Source organism: Loxodonta africana, chromosome 1 (assembly GCF_030014295.1).
Source record: "Loxodonta africana isolate mLoxAfr1 chromosome 1, mLoxAfr1.hap2, whole genome shotgun sequence".
Taxonomy (NCBI): Eukaryota; Metazoa; Chordata; class Mammalia; order Proboscidea; family Elephantidae; genus Loxodonta; species Loxodonta africana.
Genome location: NC_087342.1, coordinates 120,710,282 through 120,730,473, shown reverse-complemented (window position 1 = coordinate 120,730,473; position 20,192 = coordinate 120,710,282). Strand labels below are relative to the sequence as shown.

Sequence of the window (20,192 nt, the reverse complement as noted above, 5' to 3'; positions counted from 1 at the left end):
ATTAAAGATTAGAGAGGATCTAGTTAATTTAGTGGTTATTGCAGGAATGTTTTCTCACAGCCTTTCTTATGGGCCATTGATTTTCTGATTTATGGGCAGCTTAAATTTCTTGCTCATTTGAGTTGTAACTGAGTTTTTTTTTAATTGTATAAAATTTGTGTATTCTAACTTCCAGCCACTTATCTTGGGCCAGCCTCTTGGAATGACATAAGACACATGGAATAACTCTTTAAATATCCAAAGAAACTATTTTCTCTTTTTGAACTTTTCTTGTCAAAGCCAGATAGTTTCATTTTCTTCATCACATCTTTATGCAAGATTTCTATATTACAGATTTCGTTTTCTAACATACTCTTTTTCAGTTTTATTTCTCCTTCACTTTTGAAATGTAGTTTCACTGGGTATAGAATTCTGTTGTTATTATTAGGTGCCACCAAGTTGGTTCCGATTCCTAGTTACTCTACAACAGAATGAGATACTCTCTGGTTCTGCACCATCCTCACAGTCATTGCTATGTTTGAGCCCATTGTTGCAGCCGCTGTGCCAATCCATCTCATTTAGGGTCTTCTTCTTTCTCAGTGACCTTCTACTTTACCAAACATGATGTCCTTCCCAAGGGACTGGTCCCTCCTGTTAACATGTCCAAAGTATGTGAGATGAAGTCTCGCCATCCTTGCTGCTAAGGAGCGTTCTGGCTGTACTTGTTCAAAGAAAAATTTGTTCTTCTGACAGTACATGGTGTATTCAGCATTCTTCACCAACACCATAATTCAGTGGTCGTCTTTATTCATTATCCAGCTAGAATTCTCGGATGATTTTTTTTCCCCCCAACACTAAATATTGCACTCCACTCTCTTCTTGGTTGCATGGTTTCTGAAGAGAAGCCCCATGTAATTCTTATCCTTGTTCCTTTATGTCTGGGAAGTACCTGACTATACCCCCTGTATGCTTTATTATATACAGTCTACTTTCTATCTCAATAGGTTTGCCTTTTCAAGACATTTTGTGAAAATACAATCATATACTGTGTTCCTTTGTGTCTGTCTTCTTCACTTAGCGTAACATTTTCGAAGTTGTCTTAGCGTGTGTCAGTATTTCATTCCTTTTTATTGTCAGATAGTATTCCATTGTAGGATAATATAGCGTTTTGTTTATTGAATCAACAGATGATGTTCATTTGGGTTGTTTCCACTTTTTGGCTATTATGAACAATGCTGCCGTAAACATAAATGTGCAAGTCTTTGTGGACATATGCTTTCATTTCTCTTGGATATTTACCTAGGAGTAGAATTGTTGGATTATATGATAAATCTAGTTTAACATTTTAAGGAACTGCCCAAATGTTTTTAAAAGTGGTTACACCATTTTATATTTCTTCTAGCAGTGTATGAGGGTCCCAATTCTCTACATTTTTACCAAAACTTGTTAGTCTGCCTTTTTTGTTCTTGTCATCCTAGTGGATTTGAAATGGTATCTCATTGTGGTTTTGATTTGTATTTCTATAATGACTAATGTTGCTGAGTATCTTTTCCTGTGTTTATCAGCCATTTATATATCTTCTTAGGTGAAGCATCTGTTCACATCTATTGTCCATTTTTTGAGTGGGTTATACATCCTGTTGCGTTATAAGAGTTCCTTGCATGTCTTTTATATATCAAAGCCCCTTCTGGCATTTTTTCTTCTAGTCTGTGGCTTAGTCTTTTCACATCTAAATGATGTCTTTTGAAATGCAAATGTTTTTAATTTTCATGATGTTCAGTTTATTAATTTTTTCCTTTTTATCTTAGAATTTTGGTGTCATAAAAAAATCTTTGCCTAACTCACAGTCACGAAGATTTACTCTTATGTTTTAAGAGTTGTGTAATTTTAATTCTTAGTCTAGATCCATTTTGAGGAAAAGGTCTGAATGTATCTTTTGCATGTGAATATTCAGTTTCCCAGCACCTTTTGTTGACAAGACTATCCTTTCTCTTCTGAACTGCCACTGCTCTTTGAAAAAGAACAGTTGTCCATATATATGTGAATCTAGCTTTGAACTAATTCTTTTGCATTGGTCTATATAGCTATTCTAATTAAAAACATTTTAAGATTTATTAAGTCTTAAGAAATTTGATTCATCTGAAAACCTTCTTGTCGGTCAATTATCTACCTAAACACTTAACTAGGTTTTGCATGCAGAAATGAACATTTTGCCTCAATGTGTTAGTCATTCAGCAGCATTTATTTAGCTACAACTGTGTGATCCCACTGCCATCAAGGCGATTCCAACTCATGGTGACCCTATAGGACAGAATACAATTGCCTCATAGGGTTTCCAAGGCTGTAAGTCCTTAAGGAAGTAGACTGCCACATCTTTCTTCTGAAGATGGATTCCAACTGCTGACCTTTCGGTTAGCAACCAAGCACTAAACCACCGTGTCACCAGGGATCCTTCAACTGTGTGATTCCGTTGCTGTCAATCCCGACTCATAGCAACCCTATAGAACAGAGTAGAACTGTCCCATAGGGATTCCAAGGAGCAGCTGGTGGATTCAAACTGCTGACTTTTTGGTGAGCAGCCAAGGTCTTCACCACTGCACCACCAGGGCACCAAGTGTGTGATACCAAACCCATTGCCATTGAGTCGATTCCGACCCATAGCGACCCTATAGGAAAGAGTAGAACTGCCCTATTGAGTTTCCAAGGAGTGCCTGGTGGATTCAAACTGCTGATCTTTTGGTTAGCAGCCGTGGCACTTAACTGCTATGCCACTGATTGCACCAGGCACTCCTTGGAAACTATGGGGCAGTTCTGCTGTATCCTATAGTGTTTCTATGGGTCAGAATTGACTCGACGGCAGTGAGATTGGGTTTAATGTTAATAGGGAGCCCCTGAGTGGCAGATACGATTAAGCCCAGGACTAGTTAGCCAAAAGGTTGGCAGTTTGAAGGTACCAAGAGATGCCTCAGAAGACAGGCCTGCCTGGCTATCTGCTTCTAAAAGTTTGCAGCCTTCAACACCCTGTGGAGCAGTTCTACTCTGCACTTATGGGGTCTCCATGAGTGGAAGTCAATCCAGCGGAAGCTACCATGATGTACCCTGGAGGCAGAGAATTCTCCTGCTAGAAAGCAGCTGATGGAGCTCATAAATGCATTTCCTGAATTTCTCTTGTTTCCCCATGACTTGGCAGGCACTGGATCTACAGCTTTGGGCATCGCTAAAGTCATAGGTGAAGTACAGGTGACTAATCTTTTATTCACAGAACAAACATTCTTTGAATATCTGCTATATGAAGGGTACTGGACAAAGCATGAAGCATTCAGAATACAAGGTGAACCTCAGACAGGCCCCGTCCTTTTATAGGCCTTATGTTTATGAGTCAGAATTGACTCGATGGCAATGGTTTTTTTTTTTTTTTTTTAATGTATATTGTGCATATAAAACTATTCTGTGAGGGCGACTGGTGTCCTGGTGTAAACCAAGGAATATGGGAGTGCAAAAGAGGGAAGTCTTCACAGCCTGGATGACATTTGAGCTTGACCTTGAAAGAAAAGTGAGATTTCAATAGCCGGAAGAGAGAGGGAACAGGGTAGCATTTTGCATAGAAGAAATGCCATGAATGCAAGCAGAGAAATATGACAGTGGAGTTTTGAGAATGTGACCTGAGCTATTCAGCTGATGTTCTTTGCAAATTCTGCTATCCTTTGGGATTGGAAGTGAAGCTCTAGTGTTAGCACGCCGGAACCTAAATATCTTGCAGCAGACCCACGACTATGTCCAGTGGCTCACTTTTGGAAATGTGGCCTCTGATTTGGTAGGTGGGATCTGGCTCAAGCCTACCCTTGATGAATCTTGTCATCTTAAATGGAAGGTGGTCAGAATGGGACTGGAGAGAAAATAACTTCCACATAGATTTTAGGCCATCGTACGAGACATAAATTTGGCATCTCCTCTTTTTGTTTTTGTCTGTGACTCTGGTAGTTTACAATTGGGAAGACTAGCTGCTGGGCAGTTGTGGTCCCCACATATCTCTGTGGATTATGCTAGAATCTGGAAATTTGACAAAATTGTAATTTCTTTTAGGAAGTAATCACTTTGAAGAAATTGATGGCATCTTGAAATTTTAATCCTATCGAAAATATGTTTCTATTGTAGAGATAAAACAAAAGTTTATGTAACACCTGCTAGTTTTTTTTTTTCATTAAGTAATTAACAGAATTCCCCTGTATTTATAATTTTATTCCAAACATCAGTTCCTCAGATACATTTTGCTATGGTTTTATATTGGAAAATGTAAATTGTGATACGGAGGACCTGGATTAGCATATGGATTTAGGGAAAAATGTTTTTGACAGGGAAGAGGTGTTAAGCATTAGAATGGATGGTAGCAGAGGCAGTGGAATCTCATCATCTGGGGGTGTCTTTAAAAATAGTTTCAGTGTCCATTTCCCTGTGACAGTTGTCTTGATCGTAGTCCTGGATTATTTCAAAGCTTTGACGAAGAGGATGCAACCAGTTGTTCCCAGTTGTTTACTTGTAAGGTCTTGAGGAAATGGGTTTATGTTTAGAGAGGAGTTAATTTGTTTGCATATCAAGTGTCAAGGCCTTAAAAGTATGAAATATGCTACTGGAAGAGCCTGTAGATTTTCCAGTCCTGAGGCTTAAAAAAGGAGATGAGGTAACTACTTGTGTCTCCTGTGGTAGTTAGTCTCTCCCCCTGGCAAATAATGCTCTGAAAGTGACACCAGGAAGTGCCCATGATGGTGTGGCCAGAGGATATCCGCACTTGCCAGCCCTACCTCTTCTGGAGCCTTATCCATCAGTAGGTTTTATTACTCGCCCAGCACTTGCCTCTCTCTATGAGCACTTGGCTTCCTTCTGAGCCTAGAGCCTGACTCATAACCATTACCACAAAACTGACAGAGCCATGTCGGACATCATCCATGAAGTAGGTGAAGTCACTTTATGAGGGTACAAGGTGGTTTGATTTTTTTTCTTTTTTTGCATGTGTGCCCTGAGGTTGTAACTAAGGAGCCCTGGTGCTGCAGTGGCTAAGCACTTGGCTGCTAAACGAAAGTTGGTGGTTCAAACCTACCAGCTGCTCTGTGGGAGAAAGATGTGACAGTCTGCTTCCGTAAAGATTTCAGCCTTGGAAACCCTAAAGGGCAGTTCTGCTCTGTCCTATAGGATTGCTATGAGTCGTTATTGACTTGATGGCAATAAGTGTGCTTTTTTTTTTTTTTTTTTGAAGTTGTAACTTTTTTCTATAAACAACTGTGTTGGAATGAACTGTCATTTTCAATGGTGCCAGGAGGAGAGAAAACAAATCTTCTTTGGGGGCAAGTGTCCCTTTAATTGTTGAATCACTGTGTAACAGGTCCTAAATGTGTAACAGGTGTAAACGCGCTAAAGCAGCACATTGACAAAGGCCCCAAAGAGATGATTCAATTCAGAAGTATTCAGGGCAGTTGCCACAACCAGTACTTTAATCAGAATTGCAAAGTAGTTGAAATTTTTTTTCATTTGCTGCTTCCCTATATTTCTTTCCTATGCCGTTCTCTTCCTACTCACCAGCTGCTTCAGGACCCTCATGCTGCCTTCTCAGTGTTAAAAGCTTTTACTCTGGAATCAAACCATGCATACTCTACACTGCAGTGCCACCCCCTCCAATACTCCAAAATTATTCCACCTTATCCCCCAAAGCAATTAAGGTTTTTTTTTTTTAAATGGAAGCTGGTAATGTTGTTAGTTGCCATCACTAGGTATGAAGAAAACCAGTCTGAAAAAGGGAACTGGCATTAAGGGGCAAATGAGCAAAAAGTTGTTGTATCTCAGTTGTCATCTTTATTTCCAAAGAGCAACCTAGTGGACCTACCTGAACACAGCTCCAATTAGTGGACTGAATGGGCGATGTTTTAGAATATAGTATTTGTTTACATTTTCATTTCTCAGTTCCCTATATATATAACAACATGAAATTAAAAGATTTGTATAGCATTCTTATAAAGCATTTTTCTATATATTGTTTCATTCAATGTCAGTAATTTTATGAAGTATGTAGTAGTATTGTGCCCACCCCCATTTTGCAGATGAGAAAACTGAGGTTCATCTGTATTAAGTGACTTGCCCAATATCAGTACCACAAGTGGGTGGCTTTTAAGGTTTATTTCTCACAGTTCTGGAAGCTGAAAGTCCAAATCGGGTTCTGAGCCATGTAGATTTCTTCCTTGTAGGTAGCCCAGCATTCCTCGGTTATTTGGTGATCCCCACGTGGCATTCATCAGTTTGTGCGTGCATCTGCGTCTAATCTGCTCTTTTTATAACTCATAAGTGATTAGGTTTAAGACACACCCTATATGTGTATGTAGACTCATTATCACAACAAAGAAAACCCTGTTTCAGCACAGGACCACACCCACAGGTATAGGGTTTAGGATTCCATAACACCTCGCATTTGACCTTCAAATGTCTGCCTGTCAGTCATAAAAGAGCAAAGCCTATTTACAGTCTTCTGTGTCTAGAACCTAATTCTTTTGACAGTTAAACCCAAAGTATTTTCTGCATGATTTTAAAATACACTGAATTTTAAATAATGAAACCACTGTGTAAATCAAGGGAAGATTGTAGTGTTTTGTTCAGAATATTATCAAGAAAGAGTTCACCATTTTGGAAAATCATGGCACTGGTGGCATTAATGCTGGGGTTATGAAATTACCAGTACAGCACCACCTGGACCTGCCTGTATTTGTGGGCGTTGCTGTCACAGTGATTCCAGTATACATTCAATTTGACTAAATTGTGTCTTTTACTGAATACATTTGCGTATAGCACTATTTCGTAAATTGTGTTTCTGTTATTTCTACTTTATTACTGGTTTTTAAATATGTAAGTGCAGAACTACTATAAAAACCCAAACCAAACCCACTGCCGTTGAGTCGATTCCGACTCACAGTGACCCTATAGAACAGAGTAGAACTGCCCCATAGAGTTTCCAAGGAGCGCCGGGTGGATTTGAACTGCTGAACACTTGGTTAGCAGCCATAGCACTTAACCACTACACCATCAGTTTCCAGAGCTACTATAGAGAAGATTATATTATGAATTTTTCTGAATTTTACTTTAGAATAATAAAGCAAATGTTATATTTGTTATATAAAGGAATGAATGTGATTAAGACTGAGAACTATTGGACTAGATAGTAGAATTATGATGGTAACTTAAATCTACATAATACTTGCCAGTTTCTAAAGCACCCTGACATAAACGTTCTTATTTGTACTTCTAACTACCCAAATAAAGAAAATTTGGTTGAGGATATAGCAAGATTCTCAAATATGTTGTCACATATAAGGTCAGACAGCTATTAATTGTTAGGGTCAAGGTTTTAATCTTTGTTTCCTGGTCCCTGTTTCAGGAAAGCAGAGTACTATAGAACACTGTATATAATTTATATAACTTTTGTTAACTCAGAAGGCAGTGCTTCAGTGATATAAATTTAAACAATAGTTTTGTTGTATCATGACTGTATTTTTTCTAGAGATTTTAGATGAGAGAATCCCTACCAAGAAGAAATGTGTTTGGATTAGCTGTGTTTGGCCTATGGGTCCACCTATTTAAATTTATTAAGAGAAAATTGTGTTGAGGGATAGTATACCATTACAGGTAGTAAGAAATATGAGTGGATAGGTAGGGTCGCTATAGAATCGAAGTCGACTCGAGAGGAAGGGATTTTTTTAAGGTGAGTAGACAGGAATGGGGGAAACTGATACAGTGGTAACATGAGGCAAGAAGAGTTAAGAGACTGTATGGATTGTTTGGGCACTTTGAATTTATAATAATTTGAACCTGATTCATGAAGTTGATGTGATTAGTCATTAAGTGGGGATTTATTGAAGAGATACACGCTTTGAACTAGTTGTGAATTTTGATCATGGCTATAATTTAAATAAAATTAATTTAACATTAAAAAAAACTTTTGCATGATTTTTATTGAAAAGTATAACTTCGTTTTAAAATAATTTCAGTAAAAGGTAGAATTTCAAAATGATATAGAATCTGTTTAAAATGCTGGTGATAAAGGATAGGGTTATGAAGCTGTCGTTATAGACAACCTATATTAAATAAGTCTTTGTTTCATGTCTAGTTGTATTTTTTAGGACTCGATACATATGAACCCATGTAACACTTAGCTATTTTAATAATATTTTACTGTAGCTGTCTTTATTGGTCTTGTTATATTACTACGCTGTTGCTTCGAGTTGGTTCTGACTCATAGCGACCCTATGGGACAGTATAGCTGCTCCATAGGGTTTCCAAGGAGTGGCTGGTGGATTTGAACTGCCAGCCTTTTGGTTAGCAGCCATAGTTCTTAATCACTTCACCACCAGGGCTCAGTTTTATTATTATAGTCATATATATTTCCATTTATATAAAAATTTAGTCTTTTTCAGTAGCTTATTAATTACTCATGAGAACTGGTAAGGAGCCTTGGTGGCACAGTGGTTAAGCGCTCAGCTGCTAAGCAAAAGGTCGGTGGTGTGAACCCACTAGCTGCTCCTAGGGAGAAAGATGTGGCAGGCTGATTCTGTAAAGATTATAGGGTTGGAAACCCTATGGGGCAGTACTGCTCTGCCCTACAGAGTTGCTATGAGTTGGAATCAACTTGGTGGCAAGGGTTTCAGGTTTTTGAGAAGTGTGAAAGTAATTCTTCAGTTTTTACCAACTTTTTATTTCTATTGCCCAAATTGTGGGGTGGCCGGAGGAAGGGAAAGAGGTGAGCCTAAAAATTCATGAGATTGGCTCCACCTCATCTCCTTATGCTATTACTGGAAAAAGCTGTTGATATAGCAGTTACCATTGACTTCATGAAGTGATAAATAGCTTAAAGAAAGATTTGTATAAATAATGAGCTAGGAAGATACTTGAAAAACTTAAAAAATACGAGGCCCATATTCTCCTCCCAAACATCACTGGGTTTTACCCTCAGAGACAGAAATCTGGACAGAAACATCCTTTAGTCTTACTTAAAATTTTTTTTTTTTTAAGAATACATTTAGCTGTTTTTCTTCCACAAGTGGAATGAATACTGTTGCTGTCTGTACAAACCAGTGCTCATTTGCTTGACAATGTATGATAATTGTATAAAACATATCTTAATAAAAATAAACCTGAAAAAATAGTGGGTAGTATGATACCATGAAATATTATTTATTTGAAGGACTAGAGAAACTTATTTCTAAAATTTTGTTTCAGAAAATTATTTATAATTGCTCAGCACCAAGATCTGTACAGCTATGCAAAAGATGAAAAGTCTGTAGGCTAAGGAGAAAAACACAAACAAAAATAGATTTTTCTCTGCTTTCTTGTTGACAAAAGGGAAGAGCTGGAAGGAAAGGCAGGAGACCCCAAAACCCAACCCAAACCAAACTAGAACCAACCAACCAAAACCTCAGACAAAGAAACATACTAACAAACAGAAAAGAACATTAGAAAACTGTTAATAGAAAAGTGGAGAATAAACCCATACTTAAAAAAAAAATTGGAATAGCATTCTTAAAAGGTTTCTAACTCTGGTGAAACTATAGGAAAGAAAATATAAAAAATGCCTGTTCTTAGTTTGCAGTCAGATGCTTTTATTTTATTTGACTCTCTATAGTTCCACCTGGTGGTGAAAGATAAAGACTGTTTTGTTTTGTTTTTCTTTTGATTGATTGTAGATTTGTGAACCTGAAAGATTAAAAGAGAAACCTTTTTTTGCAATGAACTAATCAGGCCTAATATAAAGTAGACAGATGGTTTGTACTGCCCAGTGCCAGCACTGGTTTATTGAAAACTTTTTATTCTTTAATACGTTAAGAAGTATGACAAGTATTTTATAGTTACCAAAAGGCAAGGAGATTAATCAGGTATGACTTTAATGCTTTGAGTCGGAATTGACTCGAGGGCACTGGGTGTTTTTTTTAATGCTTACTTTTCATATTGCCTATAAAAAAAGCATGGCAACCTTTTTATTACATCAAATAAGGATATTTCTCATTGTATTTAACTGTACTAATTTAGAATTTATAGTAATTTAGGTAGAGTCTGGGTTGTAGTTTTATTCTTTCACAGCTCCTTATGAAATAGTATTGAAATAGGTTGGTAATAAATAAAACTGTTCAGATAAGGCAACTGCCTAAGAGAGCATACTGTTTTTAAGCATTTCTGTGTATTTTAAAAGCATCAATTTACTTATCAGTAATTGATGTGATAATATTTTAATGTACATTTTTATTTAGTAACTGAATTAAGACTTTTAAGAACCTCTCCTGGGAGAACTTAATAGCTTATTTTGCATGAATATATTTGTTTGATCTTTAAAAAAAAAAAAAAAAAAACCTACATGGAAAACACTTTAATTCTTAGTTTTTACTACAGCTGACTGCCTAGTCTTCACCCGGTTAGTACAAGGCCATGAGGCGATCTCATTTGGGACAAGCCTTCTTTCATTATTTATGTTCCTTTCTAAAGACAGCCGATTGTTTTCCAGAATACTGTGTCTTTTAGATGTGAACTTTAAGAGAGGGCTGAATTCTTAGTGTGGCTGATACTGTGTTCTCTGCTGCTATGTTGGATGCTTAGTTTTTACCCAGACTTCATTGATTGAATCTCCTTTTTAATTTGCTTTTTCTTGCTGTACAGATTGGGCCCTTGGTTTTACTTGTAATTTGGGTTGTGTAAGATGATAAAACACTTACAAGGAGCCTTTGTATTGGTCAGAGATAACTGTGTCCTTGTCCCGCTTAAAAACCTTCAGAAGTTCTCTCGCTTAGGAAAACCAAGCTTCTTAACGGGGCATATACAGCCTGTGATATCTCCTGGCCTACTTTCCTGACTCATCTTCCACCTCACACTTCAGAATTTCCCAGACTGCATCTCTTCCTTGGAACTCACCATACAGTTCATGCATCCCTGCCTTTTTCCATTGTTCTTCCTCTTCCCTGCACGGGAAACATTCCCATCTTCTTTTCTAGGAGGATCTCTAAGACCCAGACTCCGTTAAAGCTCCTCCATAGCTTTCTCCAGGAGATGTGACTATGTTTACTTTATGCCAAAATTTCTAAGTTTTTATCATCACAGTTAGACTGCAGCCTTCAAGAGGTAGTACTCTTATTCATCTTTATACCATTGGAAATTAATACTCTGGCATAGAATGGAATCCTGGTGGCAGAGTAGTTAAGAGCTTGGCTGCTAACCAAAAGGTAAGCAGTTCAAATCCACAAGCCACTCCTTGGAAACCCTATCGGGTAGTTCTCCTTTGTCCTGTAGGGTCACTATAAGTCAGAATAAATTCGGTGGCAATGGAGTTAGTTTCATTTTTTCATAGAATGGATGCAGAAGAAATGTTCAGTGACCTGAATTGAACTGTGGGTACGTGGTAGCAATCTGTTTAAATGTGGAAAGTAAAATTTCTGTGGGATTTATTCAGATTAACATCAACCACTACAAAGTTAGACTTTTGACAGAGTGACACATTTTAAACATTAAATAAGCAGCTATATGATAAACCTCTTTTCTTCAGATTAGAATTTATTTACCTCATGTAACACTAAACAATTATAGGCTAAGAATACAATTTTTTGGACTAGTGTTTTTGGAGTAGTATTTTGATGATACAGAGCTGGCATAATCCACTCTGTTCTTTCTCCACAATGAGTTTGAAGTATTGTTTATTCAACATCAGCATCTTGTTTAGGATTTTTTTCCCATAGAGTATTTTCTAGTCTATTTATGTGCCTTCCTTAGAATATTCCCTAAAGTAAGAGATTAGTGCCCTCTAGGGGTGAACCGCTGGTGCAGTTTTAAAAAGCAGGGTTAAATTATGGGAGAATTGTGTGAAATAAAGTGGGGCCACACCCTTATTATGTAATTGAAGTTATATAATTTAATCCCAGAGTGTCTCATAGTGCTTTAACTTTGCTCATCACTTCCCCTAACACTATTTATCCAGATAGTTCTTTGTCTCACAGGGAGAAAATATCCAAAAAGAGAAGAAAGAATGTTTTATTAAACATTGAAAATGGAAAGTTAAGACTATTGGCTGTAGTATAGTCATCTATGAAGGAAAGTTACCAGACCAAATGTCCATGACTCAGACGTAGGACAAAATAAAAAGCTTTTCTCTGTCAGCTTAACTTTAATTTTCCTTCTCATCATCTTTTCTTTCCCTTAAATTGCTCACCTGATGAAAAATTTCTCTAGAACCCTAGTTTTTTTTCCCTCAGTTCATTCACACCACCCCTTTCCCATAGTATTGATTTTTAAGACATTCTTTTTGTCCCATTTGTTTGTTTTTGGGACGATGAGCCAATGTTTACAAAACGTTCAACACCAGGTCAGGTACCTAGTAATAACTCAACATGTATATATTTTTGTTTATTATTGCCAGTAGTGACATGCGCTTTTCATAGAATGAGGAAGATAGATGGTAGTAATAATATCATGTTTGTATAGCATTTTAAAATGTATATTACTTTTGTACATTATCTCTGTACAGTATTTCTGTACATTAGTCTGTGGGCCCTCAGAATAATCACCTGAGCTAGGAAAAACAGGCAGTATTATATTTCAGGATTTTTCAACCGTTATGGAAGTTAAATTAGTCTATTTCTGTATTTTCTTTTAAAAATCTTAAGAAATTAAACCATAAAATTTAAGAGTAGATTTCCACTTTATATGTTTTTCTTTTAAGTTGATAGAGCATAGATGAAAAAAAAAATAACTTTGTTTGCAGATCACAGAAGTTTTGTTCTGTAGTTTCAGCAAGAAGCCATCTGCTTCCAAGCCTTTATTTTGCAAATGAGGAAACTGAGGCATACAGAGTTTGGGGAGCGGGTGCAAGTTCATGAGGCCAGTTGCAGAAGCTGGATGGAAATGCAAGAGAAAATTCTTTTTCTCTTATGGTGTTTTCTCTTTTCCTAATTTGTTTTTGCATGGCAGATTATTACTCTTCTTCTCGAAATAGGTCTAATTTTATTTCTGTTGACTGTTGCATAAGGATGATGGTGAAAAATGATAATCGTGTTCGGGGAGTTTCCCTGATGGTGGGGGTTTAGTTTATTCTGGCAAGGCAAGTTATCAAATTGCCTTCCTATGAAGTAAGTGTTCAGAATCACACACCATCCTGGAGTGAGAAAGACACAGGAAATAGAATATGGAGTGAAATGTGACTCTGGCAGGGTGTGAGTACAGTGGACCAGGAGAGAATGAAATTTCCACTGTTGGGCTAGTTACTGCCATGCGAGGCCTTATCCTGATTGTGTGCTTGTATTCCACTGAAGCATAGAGGGGTGATCGAATAGTAGATTCTGTGACTTAGGCAAAGATTCCCAAAATATTAGGTGTAGGAGCTGGTGATTTTGACATGAAACTCCTAAGGGAATTTTTTCTTCATCAGTCAAAAATATTTTCTGACACTAATAAAAGACATTGCAAAACATGCGTATAGGTAGTCAAATAAGATAATAAAGTTTGATGACATTTAAACTACTTTTTTTTTGGAGAAAAGTGTCATAAAGGTTTCCTTCCAGCTTACAGTAGGCCTTTTCTTCTCTGTTATTGTATAGTCAGATGTTTTTGGTTATATTCTTTTTATTACTTTGTGCTGGGTACTCACTTGACATTTTGGAAGTGCAAAGAAATTTGACACATACCTAAACCTTCAGAGTTGACTTCAAAAGATAGCAAGTATATACTGCTTGAGCCAAATGTGAAGTAGGTTGGATTCTAGCCCTGCCTCTTTCTGGACCAGTTGTTTGGTTCTTTTAATGGAAGCTATTTTTTTTTTTTTATGCCAAAGTAAGAATGGGAATTCCAGAACACTTAATTGTGCTCATGAGGAACCTGTACATGGATCGAGAGGCAGTTGTTTGGACAGAACAAGGGGATACTGATCAGTTTAAAGTCAGGAAAGGTGTGCATCAGGGTTGTATTCTTTCACCATACCTATTTAATCTGTATGCTGAACAAATAATACAAGAAGCTGGACTATACGAAGAAGAACGGGGCATCATGATTGGAGGAAGACTCATTAACAACCTGCGTTATGCAGATGACACAACCTTGCTTGCTGAAAGTGAAGAGGACTTGAAGCACTTACTGATGAAGATCAAAGACCACAGCCTTCAGTATGGATTACACCTCAACATAAAGAAAAAAAAAGTCTTCCCAACTGGACCGACGAGCAACATCATGATAAACGGAGAAAAGATTGAAGTTGTCAAGGATTTCATTTTATTTGGATCCGCAATCAACAGCCATGGAAGCAGTAGTCAAGAAATCAAAAGACGCATTGCTTTGGGCAAATCTGCTGCAAAGGATTTCTTCAAAGTGTCCAAGAGCAAAGATGTTACTCTGAGGACTAAGGTGCATCTGACCCAAGCCATGGTATTTTCAATCGCATCATATGCATGTGAAAGCTGGACAATGAATAAGGAAGACCGAAGAAGGGTTGACGCCTTTGAATTGTGGTGTTGGTGAAGAATATTGAATATACCATGGACTGCCAAAAGAATGAACAAATCTGTCTTGGAAGAAGTGCGGCCAGGATGCTCCTTAAAGGCAAGGATGGTGAGACTGTGTCTTACCATACTTTGGACATGTTGTCAGGAGGGATGAGTCCCTGGAGAAGGACATCATGCTTGGCAGAGTACAGGGTCAGCAGAAAAGAGGAAGACCCTCAACGAGGTGGATTGACACAGTGGCTGCAACAATGAGCTCAAGCATAACAACGATCGTGAGGATGGTGCAGGACCGGGCAGTGTTTCCTTCTGTTGTGCATAGGGTCACTATGAGTTGGAACCGACTCGACGGCATCTAACAACAACAACAACATGCCAAAGTAATGCAGCTCAGAAAGACTAAAAACGGAGAAAATGTAAATGTACCAGCCTACTGTGAAACAGCCATCTTCATAGGTTGCTTTGATATTTGTCTCTCTAGCACAAACCTTGCAGAAGGCCAAGTAGTTACAGACTGAAGCTTGACCTTTAGGAGACTGAACAAAGCTTTTGTGGGGCATTTTTGGTGGGTTGAGCTCTAAAATCACAGGCTTAAATCAGTTCTCTGGAATAGGGGAAGCTGTTGTAGCTTGAGTGTTAATTTTATGCTAGGGTTATGTGGTTCTGAAAGCTTTCTGCCACAAGATTTCTGTTGTGCAGCGGAAGGTTTGGAAAGGGTCCTTTTAACCTGACATGTATGGATTAAAAAAAAAAAAAAATTTTTTTTTTTTTTTTTAGTTTGAAGTGATTATAGACTCACAGGAAGTTGCAAAAATAGTACACAGAGTTTCAGGTATCACTCAACTTATGTCTATGGATTTTTAAAAATATGCAGTGTGTGCCTCTGGCATCCTTGGTTCTTTTGTGGCTAGATAGTAGGAAGACTGCCTGGGGGATAAAAACCTGACCTTCTTGTTAAGGTACCTTTGGTTGCTGTATCAGGATTCGTGGATAAGTTCAAAGCATTGGCTATATTTTTTAAAATATGACTCCACATGATTGCCCTGGCTTGTATTTATTCTAGTGTGTTAGAAATGTAAGAATTCTACTTGTTTTTATGAGTTACTCATCTGAAATTTACTTTTGGGTTTTTAACTAATGAGAAAGTAAAAAAAAAAAAAAAAAGATAACCATATAAATACCATACAATGAATGCTTTATGCTTCTCCCCTTTCTTGTTTAAGAGTATTATTAGATGATCATAGAGTCTAGAACCAAATGTCTGAAGTTGCTTTTTTTCTGTGTAGGTTCGAAAACATGTGAATGACCTCTATGAAGACTTAAGGGATGGACACAATTTGATCTCTCTTTTAGAAGTTCTTTCAGGAGATACCTTGGTAAGTTTTAAATTTCCCAATTTATTTTAAAGCGCATGTTAATACTCTCCGTCTAGGACCAGTGTGTTTTCAGCACAGATGGTTCAGATTTTTGCAACATTCAGTTTTTCAGCGGTGATTTCTGCCTGGAGAAAAGAGATCTGGGTAGATTCCTAAGCATTTTCAGACTTCGAATGATGTGAATTTGAGAGAGTGAAGCATTTTGATGACTTCAGTTATATAATCATCTCTATAATTAAAATACTATTTTTGCTTTTGCTTCTTTTTTTATCGTTCGGTTTTGCTTAGCAGAAGTTGGATGCATATGTGACCACGTATTAAAAGACTCACAGATAGCAAGGAAATAAGCATAGCTTTCTGAGAAATGGTCTAACCCATTCCGCCGGTGTCACTCCCTTTTTTTGTGACCATACCTCCCTTCTTGGTTACCTGTCCCCCTTCATTATGTTCTGTTCACGCTCTTCTCTTCATTTCTGGTCTGTCCTGTGTCTTCGCTGTCCTGTCTACCTTCTGTCTGTTGTGTTCATTAGCCAAGGGAGCGGGATTTTTTGAAGACCTTGCGATTGGTGAGTGCGACAGAAGCATGCGAATATGAACAGCATGAGGATGTGGAGGATGAGGATAAGGGGGTAGGTGTCGGCCCCCATAACTCTACTAACCTAGCCATTCCGGTGCGGTGAGCGCTAACGTGGGAGAGAAATAACCCACGGGTTCGGGTTCCTTTTTAGAAAAGTGTAGAAAGGACCACAACCCAGAGTGAGGTGGATGTGTGTGTGTGCGCATACTGAAAAGTTGGACCAAGGAAATATTTTCTCTTTAAGTTTATCTTCAGAGAACTAAAACGATTAAATTATTTACACGTTACTGCGCACTGCATGGTAAATGAACGTGTCTGCATAAATCACACGGTGGCATTTTAGCTAAATAATTTTACGTAAATACTCAAATCTTATACCTCCCTTCACAATTTTCTGGAAATTCGTTCCACTCCTGAAATCGAAATTTTAAACATGGTAACTATAGGTTGCTTTTTTTGAAGGGATTTATGGAAATTCTACATATTATTTAAATTTCTGCTTTAAAATCGTATCTTTTTGGCTATAGGTGTTTGATGGACATCCTTTACATGTATTTCTCATACTGTAAATTTGAAAATCCAGAGTCCTGATAGTGCCCACGGAGCTGTTTAATCTCCATAATGCTTAGTTGATTTGAACCCACTTGTGCAAGATGATAAGCATCCCTAGTGCCACCCCCTCCCCGCCCCCCCCCCCCATTTCATTGGAGATTGTCCTTTTCTTGGATCCAGTGAGTGAACTAACTACCACATCATCTCTACCTGTTATACAGAACTTATTTTTCCTTTCTGTGCTCTGCTGTCTGTTTTATTATGCTGCCTTTGGCTTCAGCAACATATTCATATTTGAGCAGCTAAGCTGTCAGTTTTCTTTTTTTTTTCCCCCCTTTGAAAGATTTTATGTGGTGAATTTCAACTCAGTTATTTGTATTTTTGTTAAACATTTTCTCAGCTCTGTTTCCTTCTGTTTTCCTTCTGTTTGTAACTTTTTTAAGGGAAACGGCATCAAGGAAAAGAATCATGGTTTGTCAGTTTTCCTGAGACTGAGAAAATATATATGTTCATTCCCATGTTCTTATAGATTGTTATAGAGTCCAACTAATTTTATGAGAAAGCTAAAATAAAGAGGAAATATAAGACTTTAATTGTTTTTTCTCTTCCTCTATTATGGTTAAGCCTCCTCTGTCTTTCTACTTCTTGTGTTTTTTATATTAACTGCATGCTACTTTACCTCATTTTCATTAACATGCCATACGTATGTAATTATAAAAACCCTCTTGTTAGAAATTAGCGTTTATTTAGAAGGTAAAATGGGGAATTGTATTTAATTCATTTTTGCATCCATAGCTAATAAATCTAGGCTGAAATTGTACTATTAGCAAATAGAAAAAGTTTGTATGTTCTGTAGCATTTTTTTTTTCCTTTTGTTTGAATAAAATATTTGGAATAAAGCATGTTTAAATAAAACGTATTGGGAATAAGCTCTAGTGGTTTAAATTCAAGCCCTGATAATGCAAAGAAATTAAAAGTTTCTCTTAAAAATTTTGTGGATTTAGCTAAAGAGTAAATACTGTTTTGACATACTAAGATGAGCGAAAATACATTTAATTTAGCATGGGCAACGGTCTCCGAAATTATAGTGTTTCTTATACCCTGCGTTTTTCTATTCTTAGCCCAGAGAGAAAGGTCGGATGCGTTTTCACAGACTACAGAATGTACAAATTGCACTTGACTATTTGAAAAGACACCAGGTATGATGTTTCTCAAAGATTGTAATCATTTAAACGTGTGTGAGTTAAGTAAACCTGCACAGAAGCATGTCAGGGAATGAAAAAGGTTAAATTTGCCTGGGAATTGTAATCATTAAGCTTGCCCTTTGATAAGGCAAATATTTTAAAATGTTTTTAAACATTTGCTCCAAAGCAAAGGAAGTTAATAGTAGCTGTAAGCCCAGAAGAATTTATAAGTGGTTACTTTTCCATCTGAGTAATAGCTACTGATTTTCCCCCTGTTTGATCTAGAGTGCATTTACCTAGGGAGTTAATGACGTTTTAGTAGCACTAGGATGTTCAGAATGCTTATTAGTAGTGGAGACGCAATACTTTATTTTTTAAAAAGCATCTTCTTATACTTAATAAAAAAGAATATAAAAATATTATTTCAGAATTTTATCAGCCTTAGTATAAGCATTTTTAATACTTAATAGTGATGAGGCAAATTTTATTTTTTATAAGTAGATAATATTTGGTAATTTATGACTAGTTAAAAATAAACCATTTCTGAACAGTCCCCAACTAGTTTGAAGTTTCAGGAGAAGTCATAGACAAGAATGAGCACCATATTGGATATGATCTTGATTTTGTGGCAGTGTGAATTACAGTGGGCCAAAGTTTTAGTGATTTTTAGATTAGTAGAAAAGCGGGAGGAAAAGAAATGCAGGAGAATTGAAAATGACTGAAAACAATGAGAAGTCAGAGGTGGCAGCAATTTTGTTTTTTAATGGAGCAGGAAAAAGGAAAGGAGGGAGAAAAAGGGAGCGGGAAACACTAACTTCTATTTTTCTCTCATTTCATTTATTATAAATATTAAAATGCTCATAGTTACTCAGTGCTAGTAAATGCTCAGTGCTTAAATATCTTAAATGTTATTAGTGTTTGCTTTGTTATTTTTTAGCCTGGCAAAAGTTTCCATAAAGATTAATGGGTGATTATATCTCCTTGTCCAAAATGTTTTTGGCAGTGTTTTGTCCAGGAAAGAAAATGTTAGATGTTATTACTACATTTATTTACCTAAACACACAGTTTGACAGTTGATAAGTTTTAAGCCTTAGTATTATTTTTTTGTATTTGAACATTCTTGCAAATGTCTAGTGACTTACTTACTTATTTGTCTATGGTACCAGTTTAAGATAGGTAAATAGAAAAATACTGCTACTTTTTTTAACCTTTGTGACAGAAGTATGAGAAAGTGGTTAAAATTATTTTATAATTCAGAGTAGTTTTGTACTTAACAATAAGAACAAAAGAAAGCTTAATTTCAAAAGACAAAATTATTTCTAATTATTTAGACTTTTCACTTGAGTCATTTGTTTTTAAATGTGAGTGCTTCTAGTACTTGCCCTAGAAGTCAAAACCAAAATAATACCCTTTACTTTTGTGGTTACTCTATAATTTTCAATCTGAAATGATTGAAGATGGGAGATAATACAGTATTTTGAGGAGTTCTGGTATTTAAATCACTCATTTCTTTCTTTGTATAATCTGGAATGCTTTTAGGTAGGTAAAGATAATACACGTGCTGGTTTGAAAAACACTGTTTTATCTCTTCTTCACATATAAAACAGGTGAAATTAGTGAATATTAGAAATGATGACATAACAGATGGAAATCCCAAGTTGACATTGGGACTAATATGGACAATAATCTTGCACTTTCAGGTAAGCCCCATTTTCCTTAATTGTTACTTCCTTTAACTTCTCATTGCTAGTTTTCAAGTGGCTCGTGTAAAAAGTGAATTGTGCTCTCATGTCCTATGAAAGAAAAATAAATTCCAGGCTTCTTTTCTTAAGCGATATATTGTTCCTTTCAAATAACCTGCTGCTTGTGAACCTGGCAACTCCTCTGTTGTCGATCAACTTAAATGTAGCTTTAAGGACAGTGCTTGTAGTCTCAAGTTTTAAGACAAAGATTTTATTTTATTCAATACAGGCACATAACGTTCATTCATTGGACAGTGTTACATGTTTTAGATACTGGGATGGGG

General features: G+C 36.8%; 1 protein-coding gene across 13 annotated transcripts in view; it reads left to right on the top strand.

Moving 5' to 3' along the window:
* The window catches only part of DST (dystonin), a 482,507-nt gene that overhangs the window by 233,012 nt on the left and 229,303 nt on the right, over positions 1-20,192 (top strand). For 10 of the 13 annotated variants that reach the window (XM_023544665.2, XM_010586936.2, XM_064287505.1 and 7 more), the window contains 3 exons: positions 15,764-15,853; positions 18,104-18,181; positions 19,774-19,866. In XM_023544665.2, coding sequence (XP_023400433.1) covers positions 15,764-15,853; positions 18,104-18,181; positions 19,774-19,866 — 261 coding nt within the window. Of the gene's footprint in view, positions 1-15,763; positions 15,854-16,383; positions 16,483-18,103; positions 18,182-19,773; positions 19,867-20,192 lie in introns of all 13 variants that reach the window. The other 3 variants (XM_064287570.1, XM_064287564.1, XM_064287576.1) reach the window with 1 other exon arrangement.